Source organism: Tympanuchus pallidicinctus, unplaced genomic scaffold, assembly GCF_026119805.1.
Source record: "Tympanuchus pallidicinctus isolate F22 unplaced genomic scaffold, pur_lepc_1.0 scaffold3, whole genome shotgun sequence".
Taxonomy (NCBI): domain Eukaryota; kingdom Metazoa; phylum Chordata; class Aves; order Galliformes; family Phasianidae; genus Tympanuchus; species Tympanuchus pallidicinctus.
In genome coordinates this window covers 71,949,302-71,971,886 of record NW_026294747.1, presented here as the reverse complement: position 1 = coordinate 71,971,886, position 22,585 = coordinate 71,949,302, and the positions used below count along the sequence as shown (strand labels likewise).

The following is a 22,585-nucleotide window of genomic DNA, read 5'->3' as shown; positions in this document are numbered from 1 at the left end:
AATTCCAACTTCAGGCCAATGCCAATAATGGTATAGATGAACGGTGCTAGACAGCATTCGTCTGCTCAGATTCTAGGCTGCACAGACACCCAATCAGCAGATACATCCAGAAGATTTTACAGCGGTCTGTGCTAAGGCTGAGAGTTGTGGATCTGAGTATTTCATTTCACACAGCTTGTAACTTCAAGACTCTAAAAGCCTACACGTATTGGAGTAGCAATATTGGCATAGCAAGAGTTCTAAGAACCTCTACTTTGTGCAAACATCTGAAACGAATAATTAAAAACTTCAGGGAAGTATTAAATTCAGAATCTTTGGATTTGTCTTGTCTGAACTTTTACACTGGTGACATCTGGCCACTCAAGTTTGCGCACTGCCAAGGCACTCGTTTCTTACATTGGAAATCCAACCCACCATGCAGAGCTCTTCACAGGTCACTGCCAACCATAAACCATCACACCTACACCTGAACTTAATTTGTATCTATGTGCTCTTTTGTTCTTGACTGCTAGTTCCCTACATCCAGATTTAGTGTTTCACAGCAATTGCCATTTGTGTTACTGTGTATTTGTTCACACTACCAAGAGGAAAAATACTGTAAATTCAGATTTGTCACCTCTAGCTCTGCACTCCCATTTGAAGAATCTACAGAAACAAGATCTCACAGCTGTGAAGTATCTTTTTTAAGGACAGGAGCAGCTGCAAGTCCAAAACCCCAAGATGTCAGCATTGTGTAAGCAGCTCTTTTGGCTTCAGAGTCAGTGGTAACAACACTGGATGGGAATGTCAGTACTTGCAGGTGTAAGTATCAGCATTCAACAGGACAGAGCAGGACCACAGTCAATGGAAAACAAGAAAAAAACAGCTGAAGATCATTGAACAGCATATTGCCCCCAGTGCTCTGTGCCCACCAGCGCACAAGGCTCCCTCTGCCAACAGACGAACCAACACTGAAATCCCCTGGGGAAAAGGACTAGGTAAGACCCACACTGGAAAAGAAAGCAATAATAATAATCCAGTGGTACCCAGAGGGGGAATGGTGAAGGGTTATGATGAGAAGTAGCACATCACCCAGTAAAGCTCCTGGGGAGCAGCAATGTCCAGCCTGCAAAATCCCTCTAAAGTGCAACACTACAACCCTGGGCTGGTGCAGCCACTGGTCACAAAAAGTAGGGAAAAAAAAAGAGAAAAAAAAAGAGCTTGAAGAAAGGATTTTCTGATCACCAGATTAACACTCCAAAGAAACCTGGGTTTATCTTCACAGCTTTATAACTTCAAAACAGTCCAGCTCCAGCAATTAGAACTTTGTTTCAATGGTAAATGACTTGTTTGGAAATTGATAGGTTCACTGCCCTGAAACAATCCTCAGCACTTTGCTGTGCAATGGCAAGGGACAGTACTGTAACAATAGATACTACCAAAATATGAATTTGAGCACCACAGCAGCGGTACAGAAAGCGCTGTGTCTGTCAGTCCTGAACTGAAAACCGCAAATGAACGCTTCCTCTCACAAAACTTGTGAATCCAGCACATGGTGACAATTTGACGCTGTGTGATAGCATTTATGCCAAGATATTACAGATGTAATGAAAGATTTCCTTCTTAAACACTTGTAAAGAACTGTAATAAGTTTTACTACCAAGTTTACCAATACTGCCAAGCCATTAGCTTCCATTTTACACTGCAAGTAACAGCCTGCAACATTATAGACCTGCATTGGTGTGTAACGTAGTCTGCAGGTTAGGACCAACTGACACTGACTGCACCACGAGGGTATTCCACTAAGAACAGCTTTATTTTTGAAACTGCGCTGTATAAATTGCAAAACAATTCCGTTTGTTTCCCCCAACACACCGTGGAACAACTCCCTACTTGCAAGCACAACTCTTTTCTTCTTGTACCTTTTAATTAGAGTTACAAAATGTTTACGTTAGAAGGAACAATTGCCATGATTTCTTTTCAAGCAGCTTCCAGATCTGCTGCAACATGCCTATGTATCTGATTGACACCATTTTCACTACACAGAGGTGGTTATACAACCCTGATGCTTCTCTCATACTTTTTTCCAGGGCTCTCAGTATTTATTCATTGCATTTCACATGTAACAGTAAGGCATATGTAAAACTAATCATCTCCATCTCATCGCCAATTAGCTACCCGGTTTCAAAGCAGTGGAAAGAGCAGCCATTCAGATTACTTGAAACACACATCAGGAAAATGTGTTTTGTTGAAATACATGATTTAAAATCATCTCCACAACCATACACAACAAAGTTCAGTGTTACTCTTTACGCAACTTAGAGGCAGTGAAGAAATGAAAAAAATTAGATGCTAAATATGAACACATTCTTATGCTCCTTTTTAAGAGCCAAAACCTGTTAGGTTCAAAGAGTTCATTTGAGCTTTTACAGGTGAAAACAAACATATCGTATATAAATGTGTGTGTATACAATTTTTCAAAACATTGATTTTAGTGCCTGGCCTTAACAAAAACAAAACAAAACAGAAAAAAAAGAAGCCTTGAAATTATCTGTCCCTCTCATTAAAAACTGGAATAAATACCACTGTTGGGAGGAGTGGAGGAGTCCCCATCCCTTCTTGCAAGAAAGGACAAAGCAGTATTTCTCAACAGCATTCAGCTCCATGCAATTGAGTACTCCCCAGAGCACAGAGCTCTGTATTCTGCACTGAGTGCAGCAGTACTGTCTCATACAGACAACTACCCAACTCTTGCAGCTACATACAAGATGCAAGCATTTTGTCCAAAGCAAATGTAGGAAAAAAAAAAAAAAAAGAAAAAGAAAAAAAAAAAAATCCCATAAATGGCTGCACGAAGATCAGCAGCAGAAGTTATTGGTGGGGTTGGGTTGGGTTTTTTTGTTATCTTATTTTTTTTCCATGCATGTGCTTACTTTTACACATAGCAAGTGGCTGCTCTGCAAGATCACATAACAGTGTAAACAGAGACCTGTTAAAAGAGGATGCAATGGATAAGATCCACTGAAGTAGACCCAGACAACTGGCAGTGTATATGTGCATGCTGAAGGAAGACTGTGCAGCTGCAGGCATGCTGCAGCCAGCTCCCAGACTGTAAAAATCAGCTATTATATATGGTTGCTTAGGGTAAGGTGAATCACACCTTACATCCACGTGTTTCTATACATCGACTCTGAAGGTAGCCTGTGGTACCGAGACCATCTGTAGACACCCAACAAGTAGATTTGTACATATGCTAGCTCCTGTCAAAGTTGACTGGTGGGATGGAGGTGAAGATAACATTATCTCAGCATGAAGATATCAGTTCTGAACGTCAGTAGAAGAAAGAGCTGCAATCAGAGCTTTGCGCTCTGGATAGTAACAGCGTTGAAAGTAAGTGCTACAAAGTACCCGAAGCTGTCCAAGAGAAACCGACAATCACACAGATACTCGCTTAAACTGGGTATTAATTACTACTTGAAATCAGCACTTGGAATACAAAACAAGACTAAAGATGCTGGTGATGACAACTTATACATACTGAAATTATACCTTGTAGGAGCAAACTCTATATGATTCAATACTGATACATACGAGACCCTGCACTGCAATATTCAACATCTCTCTTCTCTCAGAGGCAATGCCATTGTCCTTCCTTCTCCTGAACACCTTTGTACGCATTTCCACCTCGGAATAAGTGGTTTTAGCTCAGGGTATTCTCACAGCCCATGGCTGCTGCTCCAACACAGCCCTGTCACGCTCAGAGCCCATAGGTGCATGCCTTCCTCCAGCCAGTGCTGCCTGACTCATTTGCAAAGTATGGTGTGAGCTGATGTGGCATTTGATTTATTGTTGGCTTCCTAGTGCAAAGATACACCTTTAATGAGCAAGCAGCACATTCACTCAGAGCAGTGACACAGGGTTTGGTTTCTTTCGCAATGATTCACATTTTGTACTGTGCAAGTTCATATCTAATGCATGTTCTGATTTTACCAAATGAAAAAAAGGTATTACACATCACAAGATAATAAAGAGTTTTATGATTCTTATTACGAAGATTATTAAAACATATTGGCTTTTGGGGGATTGATGCTGATTTTGTGAAATAGCAACACAAGGTGGAATCTGGATGGTTTCCGACAGAAAAACATAAGATGTTCCATATCAAAAAGAACAGTTTCCTTAAAGTCTTCAGAGCCATGTTTATTGCTACAAATGGACAGATTTTAACAAAGACAATTTATTTTTTGGAGGGAAAAGAAAGTAACTGTAAAGAACAAGAGATGCCAGTACTTGATTACAATCAAATCTCTCAAAGCTCAATCCATTACACTATTGCTACAGCATTCCTGTGCAGCAAATGAGTCAGGGCAACCTCTAGTGAATCTCAGGAAGCTCCCAGGCAACACCATTTACAATGCATGCTTCTAGTGACACTGTTAGTCCTGAAGGAAACCTGTAATCGTGCAAGGCTACTCCAATTGAGCACTTCAGAACTCACTGCCCATGCTCCTACATCTAAAATGTACGATAAGTAAACGTGCTGAAGTAACCATCGCATAGACTCTTGAACGTATGGAATTATGAAACCTATGATTTCTTAGATCTCTCACTCTGAACTCGAGGCCAGCTGGCTCTTGTCCCTCTCCCACTTGCTTAAGAGGTGTATATTGCTAAAGCAGTCAGTGTTGCACATTTATAAGAGCCTGGAGACACCAGTGCTTGTGAATACTAGAAAAACGCTTCATTTCTTGTGTGAAAGCAGATTGCCAAACACCATAAAACAGTGCTCAGATTTCCTGTTTTTTTCTTTTACCCTTACAAACAGCTGAATCATTGAATCCATTCATCACTGAAGAGGCTTCTCTTGAAGAGTTTTAACACTTGTGGACACAAAGCCGCAAAGGCAGAGACTGCAGAAATCACAAGCTTCGCTCAGAGCTGTGATGTTAAGCATGAATAGCAATTTCGCAGAACTGTAGAAAATAAAATTTACAAGAAAAAATCCTTTTTACATTACCACGTCACTGATGCCCATAACATCAAATAACCAAAAAAAATAAAACAGTAACTAAAATCTACCTCAGTAGGGCCTTAGTATGCATGTATGAGAAGGAGAAATTAATTTAATTGTCTCTTTTTAACAAGCCCATAAGAATTCAAGCCTTGAATGAAAATGAAGCAGTCTCCTAAGTAACTCCCCAAAATGAATGTAACCTGACTCTGAGAAGTATTCACTGAATTCCTTCATTATAGACTGTTTCTGTAACTGAAATCCAATGAAATTCAATCCTGTGATTATCCCAAACCCAAATATGGAGTAAGATTTGATCTGTACAGAAGCCATGGCAAGGTCAGACATAGACTCTTGTCCCTTTGCCCTTTCTCTCTTCATTTTTTCACACTGATGTTACTTGGTACAATTTATCCAGAGTAGAAAGGAAAAACTCCATCACAGAGCCTATTAGTATCCACAGGCATGATGGAATTTAATTCATGGGGACCCGCAGTGCGACCCAAGTAGCCCAAGCAGAACCTGCTACTGAAGGCAAAAGACCCACCAAGCCAGCTTCAACACGGGGCCCCAAACAAGGCTAAGAACTGCAGCTCTGCATTCAGACTGGAAGTACAGCCCACACTCTCAATAAAATCACTCATCATGGCATTTAGAAATATGTCAGTTTCAGCCTGTCAAACCACAGCAGAGCCCAGGGAACCCCACTGAGGCCATTCAGAGGGGCCGTCACTCACAGAACCGCCACACCACAGGGACACTGCAGGGCCTCGTGGAAGGACAGTGAACACAGTCAGTCTCATTAAGAATCAGGTCCTCTCTGGCCTTGGAAGTCCTGACAGCAAATTCACCTCTCCTTCCACAGGTACTGCAGTCATTCAAGCAAGTGGCACCCATGATGCTCATCACATCCAAAGAGCATGCTTACAGGCACAGACAGCTTGCTTGACAGCGGAGAAAAAATGCTTCCTTCTGTCCCTCCTTCCCAACCCCATGCACAGATGCCTTTTCCACACCAGTAATCCCCTCTGACGAGCACCACAACAGCACTGGCCCTCTTGGCCAGGAGCTGAGCCACGTCACCCCAGGCTCGAGGTGAGCCCTCCTCATAGTGGACCCTTCACAGCAAAATCATGACATGATACAAATCCAACTGCGGAGCTGCCGCTGCTGTCTGAAGAAACTGCAGATCACACAGTGCTAAATGCACATCTTCAGGAGTTCAACTGCAGAATTTGACAAATAGCATTGCTGGCAAGTCCCCATGTCCGGACAGAAGTCTCCCTGATTTCAAGGCTGTTCCATCCAGTTCCTGCCTAAATGTGGCTCTCATCACACCAGAACAGCAGTCATTTTCCTGTAGGGGTCCCACATATCTTAAGACTTGGATGCGTTCTGTAGTTAATAATTGTAGCACTCTCAATGCACACAACAGAAGCCAAGTTGAGATTTTCTTTTTCAGATGTTCTACCTTTCAGATTTTATTTGTAAATTGCAAATTCCAGACACGTATCGGACTGCTTTCTCAATTCATTCACACAGCACAAACTGCAGGATGTTTGAAAACATTTTATGCTTTGCACTTCCAGATGAGATACAGAGAAAAAATGCAAATTGGCTCTTTAAAAACAAGGAAGGCAGATAAGGCATTTCAATGGCCAATATGGCTCCCATTTATGTTCTGTACACAGGCCACCTGAATGCTAACAAAAAGTCTGTGCTCTGGGCAAGGGTAATAAAAAGGAAAGGTGCTGTAAAAAGAATAGTTTGAACGGTTTGCCCTCAACTGATAAAGAAAGAAGCAAATAGAACAATTGTATGGAAACGTGCTTGGCTGGTGAAAGCAAACAGTCTATTCTTGTTAGCTCTACAACTACAATCTATTACAAAGAGAAAAAAAGAAAAGAGAGGAGAGAAACTAAGAACATTTCCCTTTCCAGCTGGAAACAGAAGATTAAAAAAGGGAGTGCCTTTCAGCTGCTGATCCTCAGATTATACTGCCTTCTCTTCAGAGGAGCTTCAGTTGTCTCATGTAGTCATGTTTGAGCAGCCTGTAAATCAGTGAACATACCCAATTTTCCTGGTTTGGTACTTCAATGAAAAGAGAATCATTGTACATGAGAATCTATTATTTACTTATGTTTTAAACTGAATTATTTCCCCTTCTTCACAGTGATGTTCTGTTGTGGCTTTTTTTTCCTAATACTGATTTCTATACCCAGTCTGTTTGGCCATAAGCACTGCCGAGGCATTTTGTCCGCTATGGACAAACTGCTGAATGTACATTTTTTTAACATTATTAAAAGTGATTAAATGAAAGTTTCACTAGCTGTTAAAAAGCACACACATGAGTTTAAGCTGATTTAATGTTTTACAAACCCAACTTAAATATCCTGGGCTAGAATAGGCACAGAAACATCCTTTCAAAGCATTACCAGAAGAGTGTCTGTTTGGAAACCTACCCACTTGTTAACTGCAGGCAGCAGAACAAGCAGAAATGAAGCGACATCTGAGCTAGCAGAATCCTACCACCACATAGTCATTTATCACCATGCGTAGCACTTCCAATGCATTCACTAAAATCCAACTTTCTGTTGCAAATTCTGCCTCAGTAGCAGTTGCAGCAAACCTCGTGACAGTCACTGACAGGTGCAAAAGCTGTCTGTCTGTATCCTCCCCACATGCTCAGCTCATGCACATGAGGACAGTGCAGCACATAAGTGCATGACAGCATCTGGACAGGACGTGCACTGCTGCCATCACTCTTGCAGACCAGCCACCCCTTCTGTTTTGTTCTTGCATGCCTTCAGGAAAAGCTCATGTAAGCAGGGTGTGAGATTAATAGAACAATAGAGAATTTCTTGACAACTGTCCTGCCTTAGCAAACAGCCTCATTTTAAGACAGAGAAAAGAAAAAAAAAAAAAAAAGGCCCAAGACAGCTCAAGACAGCCTATAAACATATAAGTAATGTGGTAGAGTAATGGAAGAAAAGTTAATACGCCATTTATATCCACCTCCTCTTTTCCTCTACTGTAGGACACAGCAGATGAAGTAGTGACCACAACTGAGATGCTGTGATTTCCTTTCATATTGTCTATGCACTCAGTAACACACGAGAAACAGGAAACCCTCTAAAACAGAGCCTGTGGATTGCATACTGTGCCTACAAGGGAAGGGGACGCTGCCATGTAACAATCAATTGCAAGAAACAGAAAGAACATCAGAAAAAAAGAAGAGCCTATAAACTTCGGAAACAATTAATTTTGATGAGAAAGCCAATAACAGCAATGCCATTGCACAGGTGAGAAACGGCTCTGTTTCCAAAGGCAGAAAAAGTTGAGGAGAAATCAGAAAACAGAACGGCAGCACTGTGAGCTTCAGGAGTGGTTGAACCTCAGTACAAACAGACAATATGTTCTCAGGGACTTTCTAATGAGAAGTATGTCTGGAACAACGGGGATGTGCTACAACAAGAAAGAGACACATAATGCATGCAAATCATTAGAGATATTTGTTAACAGGATTCACTGAAATCTCTCAAGCTATCCAGTTTCAAGAAATCACTTTTGATTGTATGCCCTCATGCCAGGTAACTGTGTGCTTGTCAAAGTCACTCAGAAATAATGTCATGGGGCAGAAGATGAACAATGGCTCATCTGAAATTATTCAGTACATGTTTTCGTCGCACAGTCCTCCAGCTGCATCTTTCCAAAAAGCTGGAGGTAATGTGGCTATGTCAGCTGCTGGCGGAACCTGAAGTCTTCATCAAAAGCAGTAATATTGAGCTGCAGTTGTACGGTGGCATGTTTTCAAAACACAAAAGAATTAACTGATGCTTATTAAACTCAAACCAGTCATTTTAAAAGCCGTTTTAGGGTGACATAATAATCTGCAATATCTCAATTTTCAGACCTTAGAATTTTTATTATTTAATGCTTGCTACAGCAAACACAGCTCTGCATGTTTCCTTCTCCTTAATATAGAGATCCTGATATGACATTATAATCACAAAAATTACACTTAGATCTACCCAGATAAAACATGCTCTCTTCTGCACTGCATGCAGAAGGGATTAAAAAGTAGTGCTAGACTGAGCTTCTTTTCAGTCAGCATCAGTAGCACAGTAGTCTACAAGCAAAGCTGAGACTGTGGCAATTAACCCCATCAATCTGCAAGGAACATGCATGCATGCAGACAGTTCTTGCTCCCAGGCCTTGCCTTTTGACCTGGCACCTTTTCTCACCAGCACTGGCTAAACATTAGAGCACTTACTGACTACTTACTTGCAACACTTCAATACTGAAAGAAAATTACAGCACTTTAACAAGAAAAAACAGAAAGTTTCACAAGCAAGGATCTATATTCTCCCTTGTCTAAACTTCTCGTATTTAAGCCCAGTACATCTCTGATGCGTCTTCTTACGGCTTCTGTGTGGCACCAAGTTTAAAATAAAATTAAAAAAAATCAAAATGACTATTCATGAATCCAGTTAGTAGCTATACTAAAGGAAAACATAAGCCTTTACTCTGCCACCTTTCTAAGTTACAATCTTTTCAACAAGTATGCATTATTGGAGTCAACATCTTCACGACTCAGCATGGATTACTGTACAGAAGTTTCAACCACAGTAACTCATACTGTGAGAGAGATCTCATACAAACTGGGACCTGTGAAATGAATTACACAAGAAACAGTAATTATTTAAGTAGCTAAGCAAGCAGAGTGCACACTTTCCTAGCAGGAAGATACTTTCTTTCCAGCAGCCAATTACCACAAGACGCCCGCTTCTCAGCCTGGCAAAGCCTGGCATGTCTTTTCACAGGAAGGCTAACCTCCAGAAGAGCAGCAGGATTAGGTACCACATCCTTACTAGAGGGGGAAGATAGAGCTGCGGCTGGGAGTCAGCACGTCAGCGTGTTATTTCCAGCCCGACGCTGGGCTGCCTGTGTGGTCCCAAAGTCAGCAGCCTCCTGCGCCTCGCTTTCCCCATTTGCTCTCTGTGTTAATTACATACCTGCCAAATGCTACAACGTTTGCTCACTGATTTGCTTTTTGACAGGAGAAGGTGGTGAAGCACACAAGGAAATTACCAAATTAAGAGGAGAAAGCATTGGAGGGAAATCTTATTTCTGAGCCAGTACGCTCCACACAAGAGGCAGGCATGACAGAAAACATTTACACTCTCTCTGCTGATGTCCTGCATGCCCTTGGCTGCAGTCCCTTGACACTTTTCCTCCAGAGAAGAAAGAAAGATACCCATTTTCTCTTCAGAGTGCTCTCAAAATCATGCAGGCTCATGCTCCCGTGGAAGTCACTGCCATGGAGGACCAGTTGGACGCTCCCATTGGCACAGTGACAATCAGGCAGTTAACATCAAGCACGCTGCCATGTGCAGCACATGATGCATTTTCCCCACTGCTGCTGGGTTGCAGGCAGAGGCAGGGCCTCAGCTCCAGGGGTTACAAATGGCCAAACACTGCAGGAGCCACGCAGGGCAGCAGGCATGTTGGCGGTACGTGCAGCACAGAAACCACAGCACAGTCCATTTCAAACAAGATGACAGTGAGAGCCCAGCACCGCACAGACACAAGGGTGAGCACACTGCTGAAGCTCACATACTACTACATTACTACCCAAAGTACTGGACTGCAGCTTTCTGGGGTACAGTGAACTGTCGTAGCTGATGGGTGCACCATGGTTCTGCTGCAGCACCAACAGTTCAGCAAAGTACTTCTCATTATCTTAAGAGAGCGCAAAGACACAGAAAAAATCCCCATGTGGATGTTTTAAAAGTGCCCACTTCCGATGAACAAAGACTCTCTCAGTGACTGTGGATCTGGTACAGTGTTGACAGAAAGGACCCAGCCCTGCCCGGCACAGTAGGGCACTGACAGAGCTATCTCCCTTTCCAGCTCACAGCCTGGTGGAGAAAAACTATCAAGGAATTTCCTATATCTTAACCACAGGATTCAACTGAATCCTCTGAATTGAGACACTGCAGTGCTTTTTTCTTAAGTCCTAACCACAGCATTTATAACCTCCATCATGCATTTCTACATCTTTCCATCCCTGAGGTTTCTTGACACATGGACATTTATCAAATTGGAAAGATTTTGACCAAAAAAAAACCAACTGTCTATCATTAGTTTTCTATGACCTATTAGTAAAGTTGCATTAAACTCCTCCAAAGACACTCTGCTTTCAGAGTTGCAGACAAATGAGACTTAACTCTGAGTCAGGACTCAAACCATTTGGTGCTCACCAACAGCTCATACAACCCGCATGCATGACCTTACCTCATAGAAATCAAGGCAACCTGCAGCAGTTCATCCCATTCCAAGGAAAGTTCTAACACTCCGGAGGCTCTCCCAGCAGATGTTGCACAGCAGTTCTGCAGGCCGTAACGGAGCTGGCCTTGGTCTTGTAAAAGCAAGCACATCTCTTCAGCATAGGAGCATAGATGAAGCTCAAAAAATTTAAGCCCACAGTAGCAGCCAGGATTAAGGGGTAGGTAAAAAAGCCAAAAGAAAAGGTCTCCACCTTTTTAAGCAACTGAACTTCAAGTGGATTTTGTTAACTCAGTTCCAAAGGACTCCCAAAGGAACTGATGAAACACAGCCACAAAAATTACCTGAGAAGTGATATGAAACATCAGCTAAACACAATCATCAGTTGAGTCACTTAAGAAATAACAAAACATCTGGATCTGGAGTTTTAATTAACGGAGTTCTCCTACAACTGATCATAATGTACATTAAAATCAATGCTTTAAAAACAAACAAAAAAATTATTCATATCACATTTAGTTGAGAATTCGTTCTGATACTGATAAGGTTTCTGCCTTCCACATTTAGCAGTGCAGCCCAAGCAGCAGAGACGACAGGGTGTGTTTATAAGGAGCCAGGGAAAGACTCCTCGGCTTTGCTTTCACATCTCATATTGGATTTTAAGAGGGAAGGTGATGGGAGCTTTGAAGTTCAAATAGGTAGAAGAAATGCTGTCATTCGAGGTCAGGTTTTGATTCTAAATTTCCTCAGTTTCCATGGGACAGATGTAAACCCATGTCATTTGACTGGTCTAGGTACCAATCTTCACCACGTCCTCCCTCCCACACACACCATAATTTATACACCAAAGAGCTGCACACTAAAATTTCAACAATATGGAGGGGAAGAAAAAAGTACATGTTTCTGCTGTCATCATCAGAAGGGAGCTTCCCAGAAACCTGGACTCTGCCCTCATCGAGCCCCTGGTCCACATCCCCTGAACATCCACTGCCCAGCTTCATCTGCAGCAAAGCAGGAGGTGAGAAGCAAGAGGCTGACTGCTGCTGGTCAGAAATGCTGAGAGGGGCATGAGTTGGGAGTGCAGGGCACAGGCCTCCCATTTATCAGATTGAGGTACAGCTGGCACATCTGAAGCTATGTGGTCTTCACTGAGTCTGCTTTCAGACCAGAGCATCAGGTGAAAGAAAAGCTGCAAGAGGGTATTAATAATAAACTGTTCGATCTCAGAGCTCTGCTTCCCATCTCAGCATTTAGCTTATACTGCAAAATAACACAAAACAAAGGAGTTGTTACACTCTGCACTCTGCTTCAGAAAGAAATGATACACTTTAGGAAAACAAGTGGCAGAAAAGATCTGGATTAAATATGGCATGCATCTAAATCATAATTCATATAAGAAAAACTTTTTTTTTTTAATTTCAATATGATGTACAACTTTAATCTCCAGATGTGATCGAGAAAAATTGTGTATTTATTGTGTCTTAAAATGGATCCCTATTCCCAGGGCCTTTGGCATTCAGAAACCTTTGGCAGCAAAGTGTTTCAGGAGACAAAAAAATGCACACAGAAGCAGAAGTACCATATGAAAACACCCAGAGCTGGAGCAGCCTTCACCCCTATCACTGTCTAATCACAGACATAACACACGGGCTAAGAAAGAAAGCACGCCACCCATACAACATACACATTGCAAAAACAGCTATTATGATATTCAGATCCAAAATATTCTAAGAACGTTCACATTAAGCAAAGAAAACATATGTTTTTATTTACCTTGCTCAACAATGAGACCAAGCAAGTACCGAATTAAGAAGTCAGACCAATTTATAACAAAGAGGAGCACTTCCTACAAACTGCACTCCAGCACAGCAGCTGGCCATGGTAAACATTGAACTATGGATCTCATTTTAAAAGCCAGAGGAGCAGCATCCAGGCACAAGCAGTTACACTCCCACCTTGAGGGCATGCCCAGAATGTGGACTCCCAGGGCCCCTTAGGAGACCCCACACATCAGCGCCCTGCCCAAGCCCTTCCCTTACCCTAGGCCCAGCATTGTTCCCAGCAATCACTGGCTACCAGGACACCACAGAGAGCAAATATCATCTCAGTCTGAAATACATGATTGTCAAAAAATGTTCCAAAAGGAGATGTACAACACAGCTCCCTTCAGCAGCTTGTTTAGACTTATCCAAATTCTAAAAGGTAAACAGCAGTCCATCCAAGCTAATTGCTGCATATTCAAATATCAAAAGAATACTTAGCACAAATTAACATTTCATATAAGGTAGCTCTGCTTTGCTGCTGCTGCCATCCTGCAGCCAGGGAATAAAGCCCAAATTCGTGTCACCTCAGCAAGCAGGGCCAGAGATGGGTCATGCTGGGATTCCCCCAGCAGCTGCAGGACACCGGCTCCCAGCTTGACACTGGACCGATCTGTGGTGATGTGACACAACAACAGGGTCATCGGGATGTACTTCAAACATCCATTCTCATAAAGGGGAGATTTGCAAGACACTGATTACAATAACACTTCACGCATTGACATCTGGTTTCAGTTTACCAAAGCATTATTCTTGGTGTGATTGCAGGGTGCAGGGTGAGACAGCTCCCTTGCCTCCTACAACCACGAGTTAAAACACTTTGCTACTTACAGGGCACAACATTTTCTTCTTCGACCAAGCTAAGCCTAATTTAGCAGTTAATTAAAGCTAAAGGTGCTTGAAGTTTCAATTTACATGCCTTTTAAACCAACATTTCAGCTGTTACAGCAACAAAACTTCCAGGCTTGTCACCTCAAAGACACTCCAAAACTCCTATGAGCAATTTTTCCATATGTCATGAACTGTTGCTCTGCTCAGATACTTTCTGAGGAAAAATACATAGCAACTTTTCCCATGCCATGCACGACAGGGGCACCTCTGCGAGTTTCTCATAGGTAGGACATTGCTTCCGACATTTAATAGGGAAGAAAAGCACGATGTGCTCTTTGCCTAGGGGAAGGCCAAGTAACTCAAGAACTTCGAAAGCACATGCAAAAAAGATGGGGTAAATTGAAACTCCTTGTCATTTGGTAAGCGTGGTTAAATTTCTTCAGATGAATGAGAACAACCAAGAGGGTACACACAAAAGCACGCAGACACTCCCAACCATTCTATCTCCATTTAAAACCTTTTGTATCCACATAACTTTTATTCTCCTATTAGTAATTCAACAGGAATACCAGCACATTGCAAATAGCCCTCCAACTCTCTGGTTTAGCAAGGGCATGCATACTCAGAACAAATTCCTATCAACGTGGGCACTTGAAAAGAAAACCACTAATGACACAGCAACTCACTTCTGCAAAAGTCCAGAATCTCTGCATAAGTAGCCAGCTAAGCTAAGAGAATGGGGAGAGTATGGCTAAAATTTGGATGTTGCTTTTCCAAAACAGCGTCTATTTTCGCTGCCACGTCAGAGATTCACTACTTTCAGGACATCTATTACCCAAAAAGGGCAGCTTCCTGTAATAAATTCCCCAGGTTTCTTTTTAAAATGAAGCCTTCTGAATGACAGTCATAGCGTCACACTGAGGACGTATATTTCATCCTCTTTCTAAACTGAGCGCTCACCTCTGGGGCAGAGAGCTAACCCAGACCCTTCCTACCTTCAGTTCTTCTCATTTGTCAGTATGCAATTTATCATCTTGCCCCCTTGCAAATTCCTATTTCCCTCATGTGAAAGAGCTGCATCCATTTGGCACAGCCATGGCGGTTTTTTCCTTGGCCACCCTCCAAAGCCACCCCAAGTTTTTTTCCCCTCACCTTCAGAAGTCCACTTTTCTCCCTGCAATCCTTTCCCTTCTGCCAGCCCTGTCCCCATTACCAAGAAGTCCCAATGACCCAGACTTAATGAAACGGGAGGCCAAGCAAGACAAGCAGCCCAGCACAAGGCCTTGCAGATGGGGCTGGCTGGCATCTTGTGGCACCACAACACACAGCCCGTGCTCCAATACACTCAGCCTTGATGAAATTCCCAGTTCACTGGAAATCCTGAAATGCAGCACAGCATCAATTCTGCCTTAATTCAATGAAATCAGTGCCCTCTGCTCCTCACCAACGCAGTGCTTTTGCTGATGCAAGTGCCTGGTAAGCCCTTATCTCACACAGCATTTCTTGGAGCAGCAAGGTCAGCACTGAATTCAATTTGGAAGATTCTCTGTATTGACACTTCCCAAGCTAGGCAAGCTTGGGAAATTTTCTTCTACAACAGAGAACCTCAGGGGGCCGGCACTGTGCCTCCAGCCAGGTGCAAGGAATGCTCCTGTGCACATTTCCAGCAGGTCCACATGCAAATACAGCAAATGGGGCCTAGACTAAGAGCTTTCAGTCAGGATTCACTCCTCATTTTGTTTGGGACTCGGTGCTGGGAGGAGCTGTTGACCCCGTTGAAGGTGGAGAGGCCTTGCAGAGAGATCTAGAAAAATTAGAGAGTTGAATATCCACCAACGACACGAAGTTGAACAAGAGCAAGTGTCAGATTCTGCACCTGGGAAGAAGCAACCCTGGCTCTGGTGGTCTTGGGCCACATCAACACATGAACATATGTCAGCAGCATGCTCAGGCAGCCAGGAAGGCCATTTTTATCCTGGGGAGCATCAAGCACAGCACAGCTAGCTGGTTGAGGGAACAGCATGGGGCTGCAACAGGGCAGGGTCAGGCTGGGCATTGGGAAAAGGATCTTCACCAGAGGGTGGGGGGCACTGGCTCCACAGGCAAGTGTTCATAGCCCCAAGCTGCTGAGTTGGAGAAGCATCTGGACAGTGCTCTCAGACATACCATCTGATTTTCGGGAAGTGCTTTGCGGAGCCAGGAGTTGGACTCAGTGATTCTGATGGGTGCCTTCCAACTAGAGATATTCCATGATTCTATGATCCGTATCACTGGTACAATCAGAAACTCAAGTGGAACATAAGTCACCCTCACAGACCTAGTAATTGAGGTTTTTTTGTTTTGTGTTTTGTAAGAGCAAATGCAACAAAATAATTATTAAAAGCACTTCTGATTTAACAAATAGCTGGAACCAATTTGTGAAAATAACTAAAGCTACCAACTGGAAACAATGTAATACTTCAAGACGGTCGCAAACAAAATGAATGTGATTATCTTAATAACAAAAACACCCTAATGGTCACTGATCATTTAAAACTATTTTTTCCTGAATTCAGAATCTGACTCATCTCCCTTCCACCAGCACCACTGGTCTTCCTGACCAGCACTGTGGACATCTGTGCTGCCAGCTCCTAGCATTCTTTTTCCCTTCCCATTTTTAAGCAGCATCACTGCGTTATGGAACTTTCCTCAGAGTAAGTTTGGCTTCTTGGATTTTTTCATCTGCGTTCCAGGACCAGATTTGCTGAGCACTACAGTAAAATGACCTCAAAGAAACAAGAAAAATATATACTGTATATTAAAAAGAAAAGAAAAAAAATAGAGCACAGATGCTCTAATGTATCTTGCAGAATTTTTAATACTTTTTTTTCCTCCACTTTTTATTTTCTTACTGTTCACAAAACATTTCTGAGTGAGAACATCTGTGCCATACTCTGGATTTATGTCAGAAGAATTCCACTTTATTTTCAATATACATAAGCATCGGTTCGGCATTGTTGCATGTTTTATCCATTCAGTTTCTATTTGGATGAAGAGGTTTGTTTTCCTTTGAAGAACCAGGAAATTGTTTTAAAGCTACATGAGCCATATTCTGTCTGACTAATATCAGTAATGTTTCTCCCCCGTTTACCCCATCTCATTTTACCAGACTGAATGTGCCACAACCAAAAGATGTCATAGTCTGATCCAACTGAGAAAGTGCTACTTCCAGCAGTGCTTTTATAGGACTGCTAAAACATCTGCAACCATCATAACTGCAGCTGAAGTGCGAAGAGCTATGAGAGTCAGATGGTTTCCATTGGTCAAGGCTATTGCCTGAAACAAGGAAGGCTGGCAGCTCCTCAACCCCAAATTGCAGGCTGGAGCCACTCACGGACCATGCTGAGTGCTTTCACAGATCTCTACAGTTCCATCTTCCGTGCTGAAGCTGAGCTCAGCACCCAGCAGCGAGCTGACTGCAAGCTGCTCTTCCACAAAGTGCACTGGTGCTGCTGCCATCAGTAAGTAATGGCTAAATATTGACAACCATGCAATACTACCTTAAAACAGTGCTGCAGCCCATCCAGCTAAGATATGTATTGCTCACATAAGCAAAACAGGGTAGCACCACACATGCTCCCATAACGCTACCTGCAGAGCTGAAGGATTCGCATCCCACCCAGCTACCATACTCACCGCAGCTACAGGAAAGGAGAGCTATAAAGAGAGAACTGGGAAAAAGGAAGTTTTCTACAACAAATGAAGGAATTTCATCACTGTACACCAGCTGTAGGCTTGCATTTCCAGCAACAGCTCCCAAACCTGCAGAATCCTGCAGCAGCTTTCCGAAGGGGAATGGGCTGCAACATATCTCAGCAGAGACTGAAAATAAAACCTCCTTTATGCTACTTATGCCATCACTGCCCATGAGCATCTTCACTGTGACTGCAAAGGAGTATCCCAAAGGCACCCTAAGAGAACCAGCTGCGCCTGTGACAAAATCCGGCAGCCACCCTTGTGCAGAGAAGGCTAACAGCCATACAAAGCACACACAGTCAGGGGATTTTCATGCTGACACACTCCTGTGCTAGCTAGCACTGGGGGAAAAAACACAAATTAAGAACAAAAAAAAGTGCAGCACACATTCCCTATGAACACAGCCCCTTCCCCCTCATGCTCCTCTGCTAATGGATTTCATGTCTAGGAGCAAGCTGGAGCTTCAGGCTTTGGGTGGCACCTCACACAGTTACCTTTGCTTGCAGCAGTGAGGGGTTCTGCGTCCTGGTCTGATATCAGTGGCTGCCTTCAAATGCTACCAGGGAACAGATTACAATTACTTCTAACAAATATTAACGTTCTGTGGGTTTTAAACTAACAATTCAAGCATTGTTCCATATAATATTGCAATCCCTCCAACATTTAATTTCCTAGAAAGGTCTAGTGAGGGAGAAGGGAAAGGATTCTCCTAAAATGCTGTGGGTTCAGGAGGAGCTTCTGTTCATTTCCTTATTTTTCCACAGAAAGTCACAGCTATGTGCAGTCTACAAGCAACACAACAAACTCATGGCACATGGGACAGCACGATCTACAGCCATGAAGAGCCCCAACAGCCCCTGTGGAGACAGTGTGAGGCCAAACAATTCTGTAAATGTATGAAACTACCAATTCCTCACTGGTATTGTTTACTGCACTCGTTTAGATCGCACAGACACCACGATGAAGCAGGAAAAAAAAAAGAGATTGAAAAACACAACACCTATCCATAGCCTAACCTTGTCTGCTGATATTTGCAAGAAAAACAAGATGAAAAGTAGAACACCTTTGGTATCTCAAAAAGATTAGCACAGTGGAAAGTTACCAATAAATAAAAGAATCAAAAAGAAACATCAGAAACATTTCTGACTGCAGTGTCATTAAACCAAAGCTAGAGGACATGCATTTAATTATTTTTTATAAAAAGTTAATTGATACATCCAACTTCACACTATTTTAATGGACATTTTCCACACTTTCACGTTAGGTCACAAGCCATCGCTTGTTTAAAACATTTCAAACCATAAGCCTGTCAGCCGATTTCTTGGCTGAGCAGCCCATGTTCTCTTCCCATCAGTTTCAACTCAGGCTGGTTGACCTCCCCTCTCCACAAAGGCCCCCACTGCTCTTCTCCAGCACCATTCAATCACAAATGAACTGCCCAAGAACCACGAACAGAACGGCACCAATGCGGAACCCACCAAGCCCTGAGCTCTTCTCATGCTGGCCACCACCTGAACAAACCGGGCTCACGGAATGCTCGCTGCAGAAGCTGTGTCACACAGCACCTCCAAGAGCCCTGGACAGGTGGACTTCTCAAACATCTCTCAATGCACTTCATCTTTCTCTGCAAACAAAACTTGAAGGGAAATGGATCACATTTCAGACACAGAGCCCCCTTTGAAACATAGGCAAGGGATCACAGAGATTTCCTGGACACAGAGAATCCACACGCAGCCCACCATGTTAGGAAGTCATTCCACACATAAAGATTTAGTACCAACAGCTGTGTTAATCCACCCTGAACTTCTTTAAGGTGTATGAACCCCAACCACAGACAGCAGCATCCACAAGAAACTGCAGCAAGTAGGTTGTCACTTTTAAATTTACTTTAAAAAGTGCTTTTTAATGATTCATAGAGAGGAGAACCTCACTACGATCTGTATTACCTGCGTATGTACTCTCCTCACTCCCAGCACGTGGCCTCATTAACAGAGTTCAGAAAGCTTGGCTGAGGCGAGCAGCAGCTCCGGCCCTCTCCCATCAGCACGGCCACATCAAGCCACCACACACCTTGGGCAGGATGAGGATCACTGCTTTCCAGTCAGCATGAAAACCATACATTTCATTAAGCTATTATGAATGCTGTTCCACCACAATGGCATTTTCCACAGCAGCACAACAGCAGCTCAGCAGATCTCAGTGTCAGTGTGGGGCCAGCTGCCAGGGCCCGTCGTCACACACACACCTTCACCTCCCAGAGCGGGAATCACTTTGTTTCCTCTCCACCTCAGTCCAGACAGGAGGGTTGCTCTCTGACTACACTACCACTACACTAGCGCTACATCAGCACTGAAAGCAACTATGTAACTGCTGGAAAGAGACAGTAACCCACGAAGCCCTGCCCCTGGAACCATACATTAACAATGTTATCCATGCACTTAAGGGAGGCTCTAGGATCCATCCTGGGCAGCACTGAGCAAAAGCTTCGCTGAAGTCAGCTAAACACAAGTGTGACACTGACTGCAAAAAGCACCCGCAGAGAAGCCCGTGGATGCTGCTGCTAGGTTTTCAACCACATTATTTCCATATAATAGAAACAATCTCGGTAATTATGGCTACTCCAGCCCATACCCGTGGCACACGGCGTAACCGCTGTATAACTGCTAATACCTGCAGCACTGTGCCATGTAAACCAGGACAGGGAGCCGGGGGGGCCAGGCTGTGACTATATGCAAATATCAGGCATCACATGTATTTACCAATATAGCACTGTAGCACTGAAGAACGAATTCTGCAAATTCTGCTTCTCACACCAGCGGCCCAACTAAGCCCTCAGGGCTCCCACAGGACATCCTCAGGGCCACTACACTGTCCCACAGCACATGGGCACACAGAGTCTGCAGCATGCAACCAGTGACCGGGCAGCCCCATCCCAGGCAGTCCCTCACTCTTTTCCTAGCCAGAATCACAACTGCTGCAGGAAGACAAACACAAGTGTAGCGCATGTTTCCTGCTTTTATGCTTCTGAACCAGAACCCTCAAGAACAGAGCAAGGAAGAGGCATTGGGAGCCCCAGTGCCCACCTTCCATGCAGCACCCAGAGCTCCCTTTGAGAACACTGATCTCATACATTTCCCGGGGGTCCTTCACACCACCGCTTCTGCCCACAGAGCTCTCCTAGCAGAGCTGCAGCTTCAGAGCTTTCAGGTCGGCGTTTGCCAACATGAAACTCCCAGATTTGGAGGAGTGAGGACTGTCTGAGTGGCTCAGAAAAGCTGAACGCAGTGCTTCAGCGAATCGGGGAGAAGGAAGGGGAAGGCATGGCACTTCAGCTTCGAGAGAGCGACTTCGGTATTGTCCCAACCGAGGGCTGATTAAGAACTTTGCAGCAACAAGAAGAAAGTCCAAGAAAAAGAACGGAGAGACGCAAAAGAGCAGTTCCAAACAAATCTGTGGCAAGGAAACCGAGCGTGTAACCGCCGCACACCCACTGCCGTGATTTCAACATGGGGCTGAGGGAGGCCGGCACGGGCAACGTTCGAGTCGGCCCCGCCGCAGGCCAGGCTCGGGGCTTCCGCACCCCGCGGCCGCATCCCGCTCCCGGGGCTCCCGCGCTCCTCCGGAGCCGCGCAGAGGCCGCGCGATGCGGCCGGGCCGCCGCGGGGTCCCCCGGAGCCCGGGCCGGAACGGGGCCGGGGGGCTCGGCCCGGGGGCGTCCCTGTGGCGGGGTCCCCCCGCACCGCCTCCCCGCCGGGCCTGGAGGGCCGGGAAGCCTGAGGCTGGATTTCCAGCGGCTCTCGCCTCGGCCCCGCCGCCCGCCCCGGGGCACCGCCGGCCCCCGCGTCCCTCCCCGGCCGGGCCGGGCCGAGCCGAGCCTCCCGCCTCGCCCCGCGGCAACGGCACTCCCGGGGGCGGCCGCCCCGCCGCCGGGCACCGGCGAACAAAGGGCCGAGGCCCGCCAGGCGCCCGCGGGGAGCCGCGCCGGAGCCGCGCTCTCCGCCCGCCGCCGAGGGACCGCCGCGAGAGGCCGGCCGAGGGGCCGCCGCCCCCCCCTGCGCTCTCCGCTGCCGCTCCGGGCACGGCTCCGAGCACGGCTCCATGGGGTTGGGGCCGCCACATTCCGGCCCCGGGCCCCGCGGTCGCCGCCGCCCTCAACGGGGCAGCCCGGACTTTCCCCCTCGCTCCCCTCCCCGCTCCGGGAAGCGCCATATTGATCCCAAGCGCCGCTCCCCGCGCCCCTCACCTTGGCGATCGCCTTCTTGTACCGGGTCACCGCTTGCTGGATGAGGCTGAAAACTTTCATGTTGCCGTCCCCGCAGGGCACGACCACCCGCGTCCTCCCGAAGCACACGGTGACTTTCATCCTGCGCTGCCGGGGGGCTCCCGCGTCCCTCCGGCCCCGCGCAGCCTTCCTCCTCCTCCTCCTCCTCCGCCTCTCCGCCCTCCGCCACGGCCGCCCCCCGGCGGGGCGCGGCGCTCAGCCTCCGGCCGCCGCCGCCGCCGGACCGTCGCTGCGGGTGCCCCGCTGCAGAAGTACGGGCAGGGGACCGGGGTACGGGTAGGAGCAGGGCGGGACGAGGGCCGCTCGCTGCCTGGCTGGGGGAGCGCGGCAGGCCGGGCCGCTCACATGCCGCGGAGCTGCCCGCTGCCTGCGGCCACCTGCTCGGCGCCTGCCCCGGCGCGCAGCGGCGACGGGCGGGGCGCGGCGCTGCCTTCCCGCTCCGGAGGCGCGGGGCATTGCAGCGGGGCGGGCGCAGCCGGACGGCCCCGCGGGGCGCCCCGCGCAGCCGAGGCGCGGCGCAGCGCCGGCACCCGACGGCGGTGGGGTTGGCCCCGAGCGGCGGCCGCTCTCTGCCCCGGGCCGGCCGCCGTGGTGCCGGGTCCGAGCCCCGGCGGCGCCGCGAACTCTGCGGGAGCTGTG

The 22,585-nt window shown here is 45.8% G+C and overlaps 1 protein-coding gene across 26 annotated transcripts in view; it reads right to left on the bottom strand.

The window, feature by feature from the left end:
* Positions 1-22,091, bottom strand: part of PARD3 (par-3 family cell polarity regulator) — a 424,256-nt gene extending 402,165 nt beyond the window's left edge. For 18 of the 26 annotated variants that reach the window (XM_052692868.1, XM_052692870.1, XM_052692882.1 and 15 more), the window contains exon 1: positions 21,908-22,090. In XM_052692868.1, the coding sequence (XP_052548828.1) occupies positions 21,908-22,027 (120 nt within the window). In that variant the 5' untranslated portion in view covers positions 22,028-22,090. Of the gene's footprint in view, positions 1-21,907 lie in introns of all 26 variants that reach the window. The other 8 variants (XM_052692888.1, XM_052692876.1, XM_052692889.1 and 5 more) reach the window with 2 other exon arrangements.
* Between the last annotated feature and the right edge of the window lie 494 nt (positions 22,092-22,585).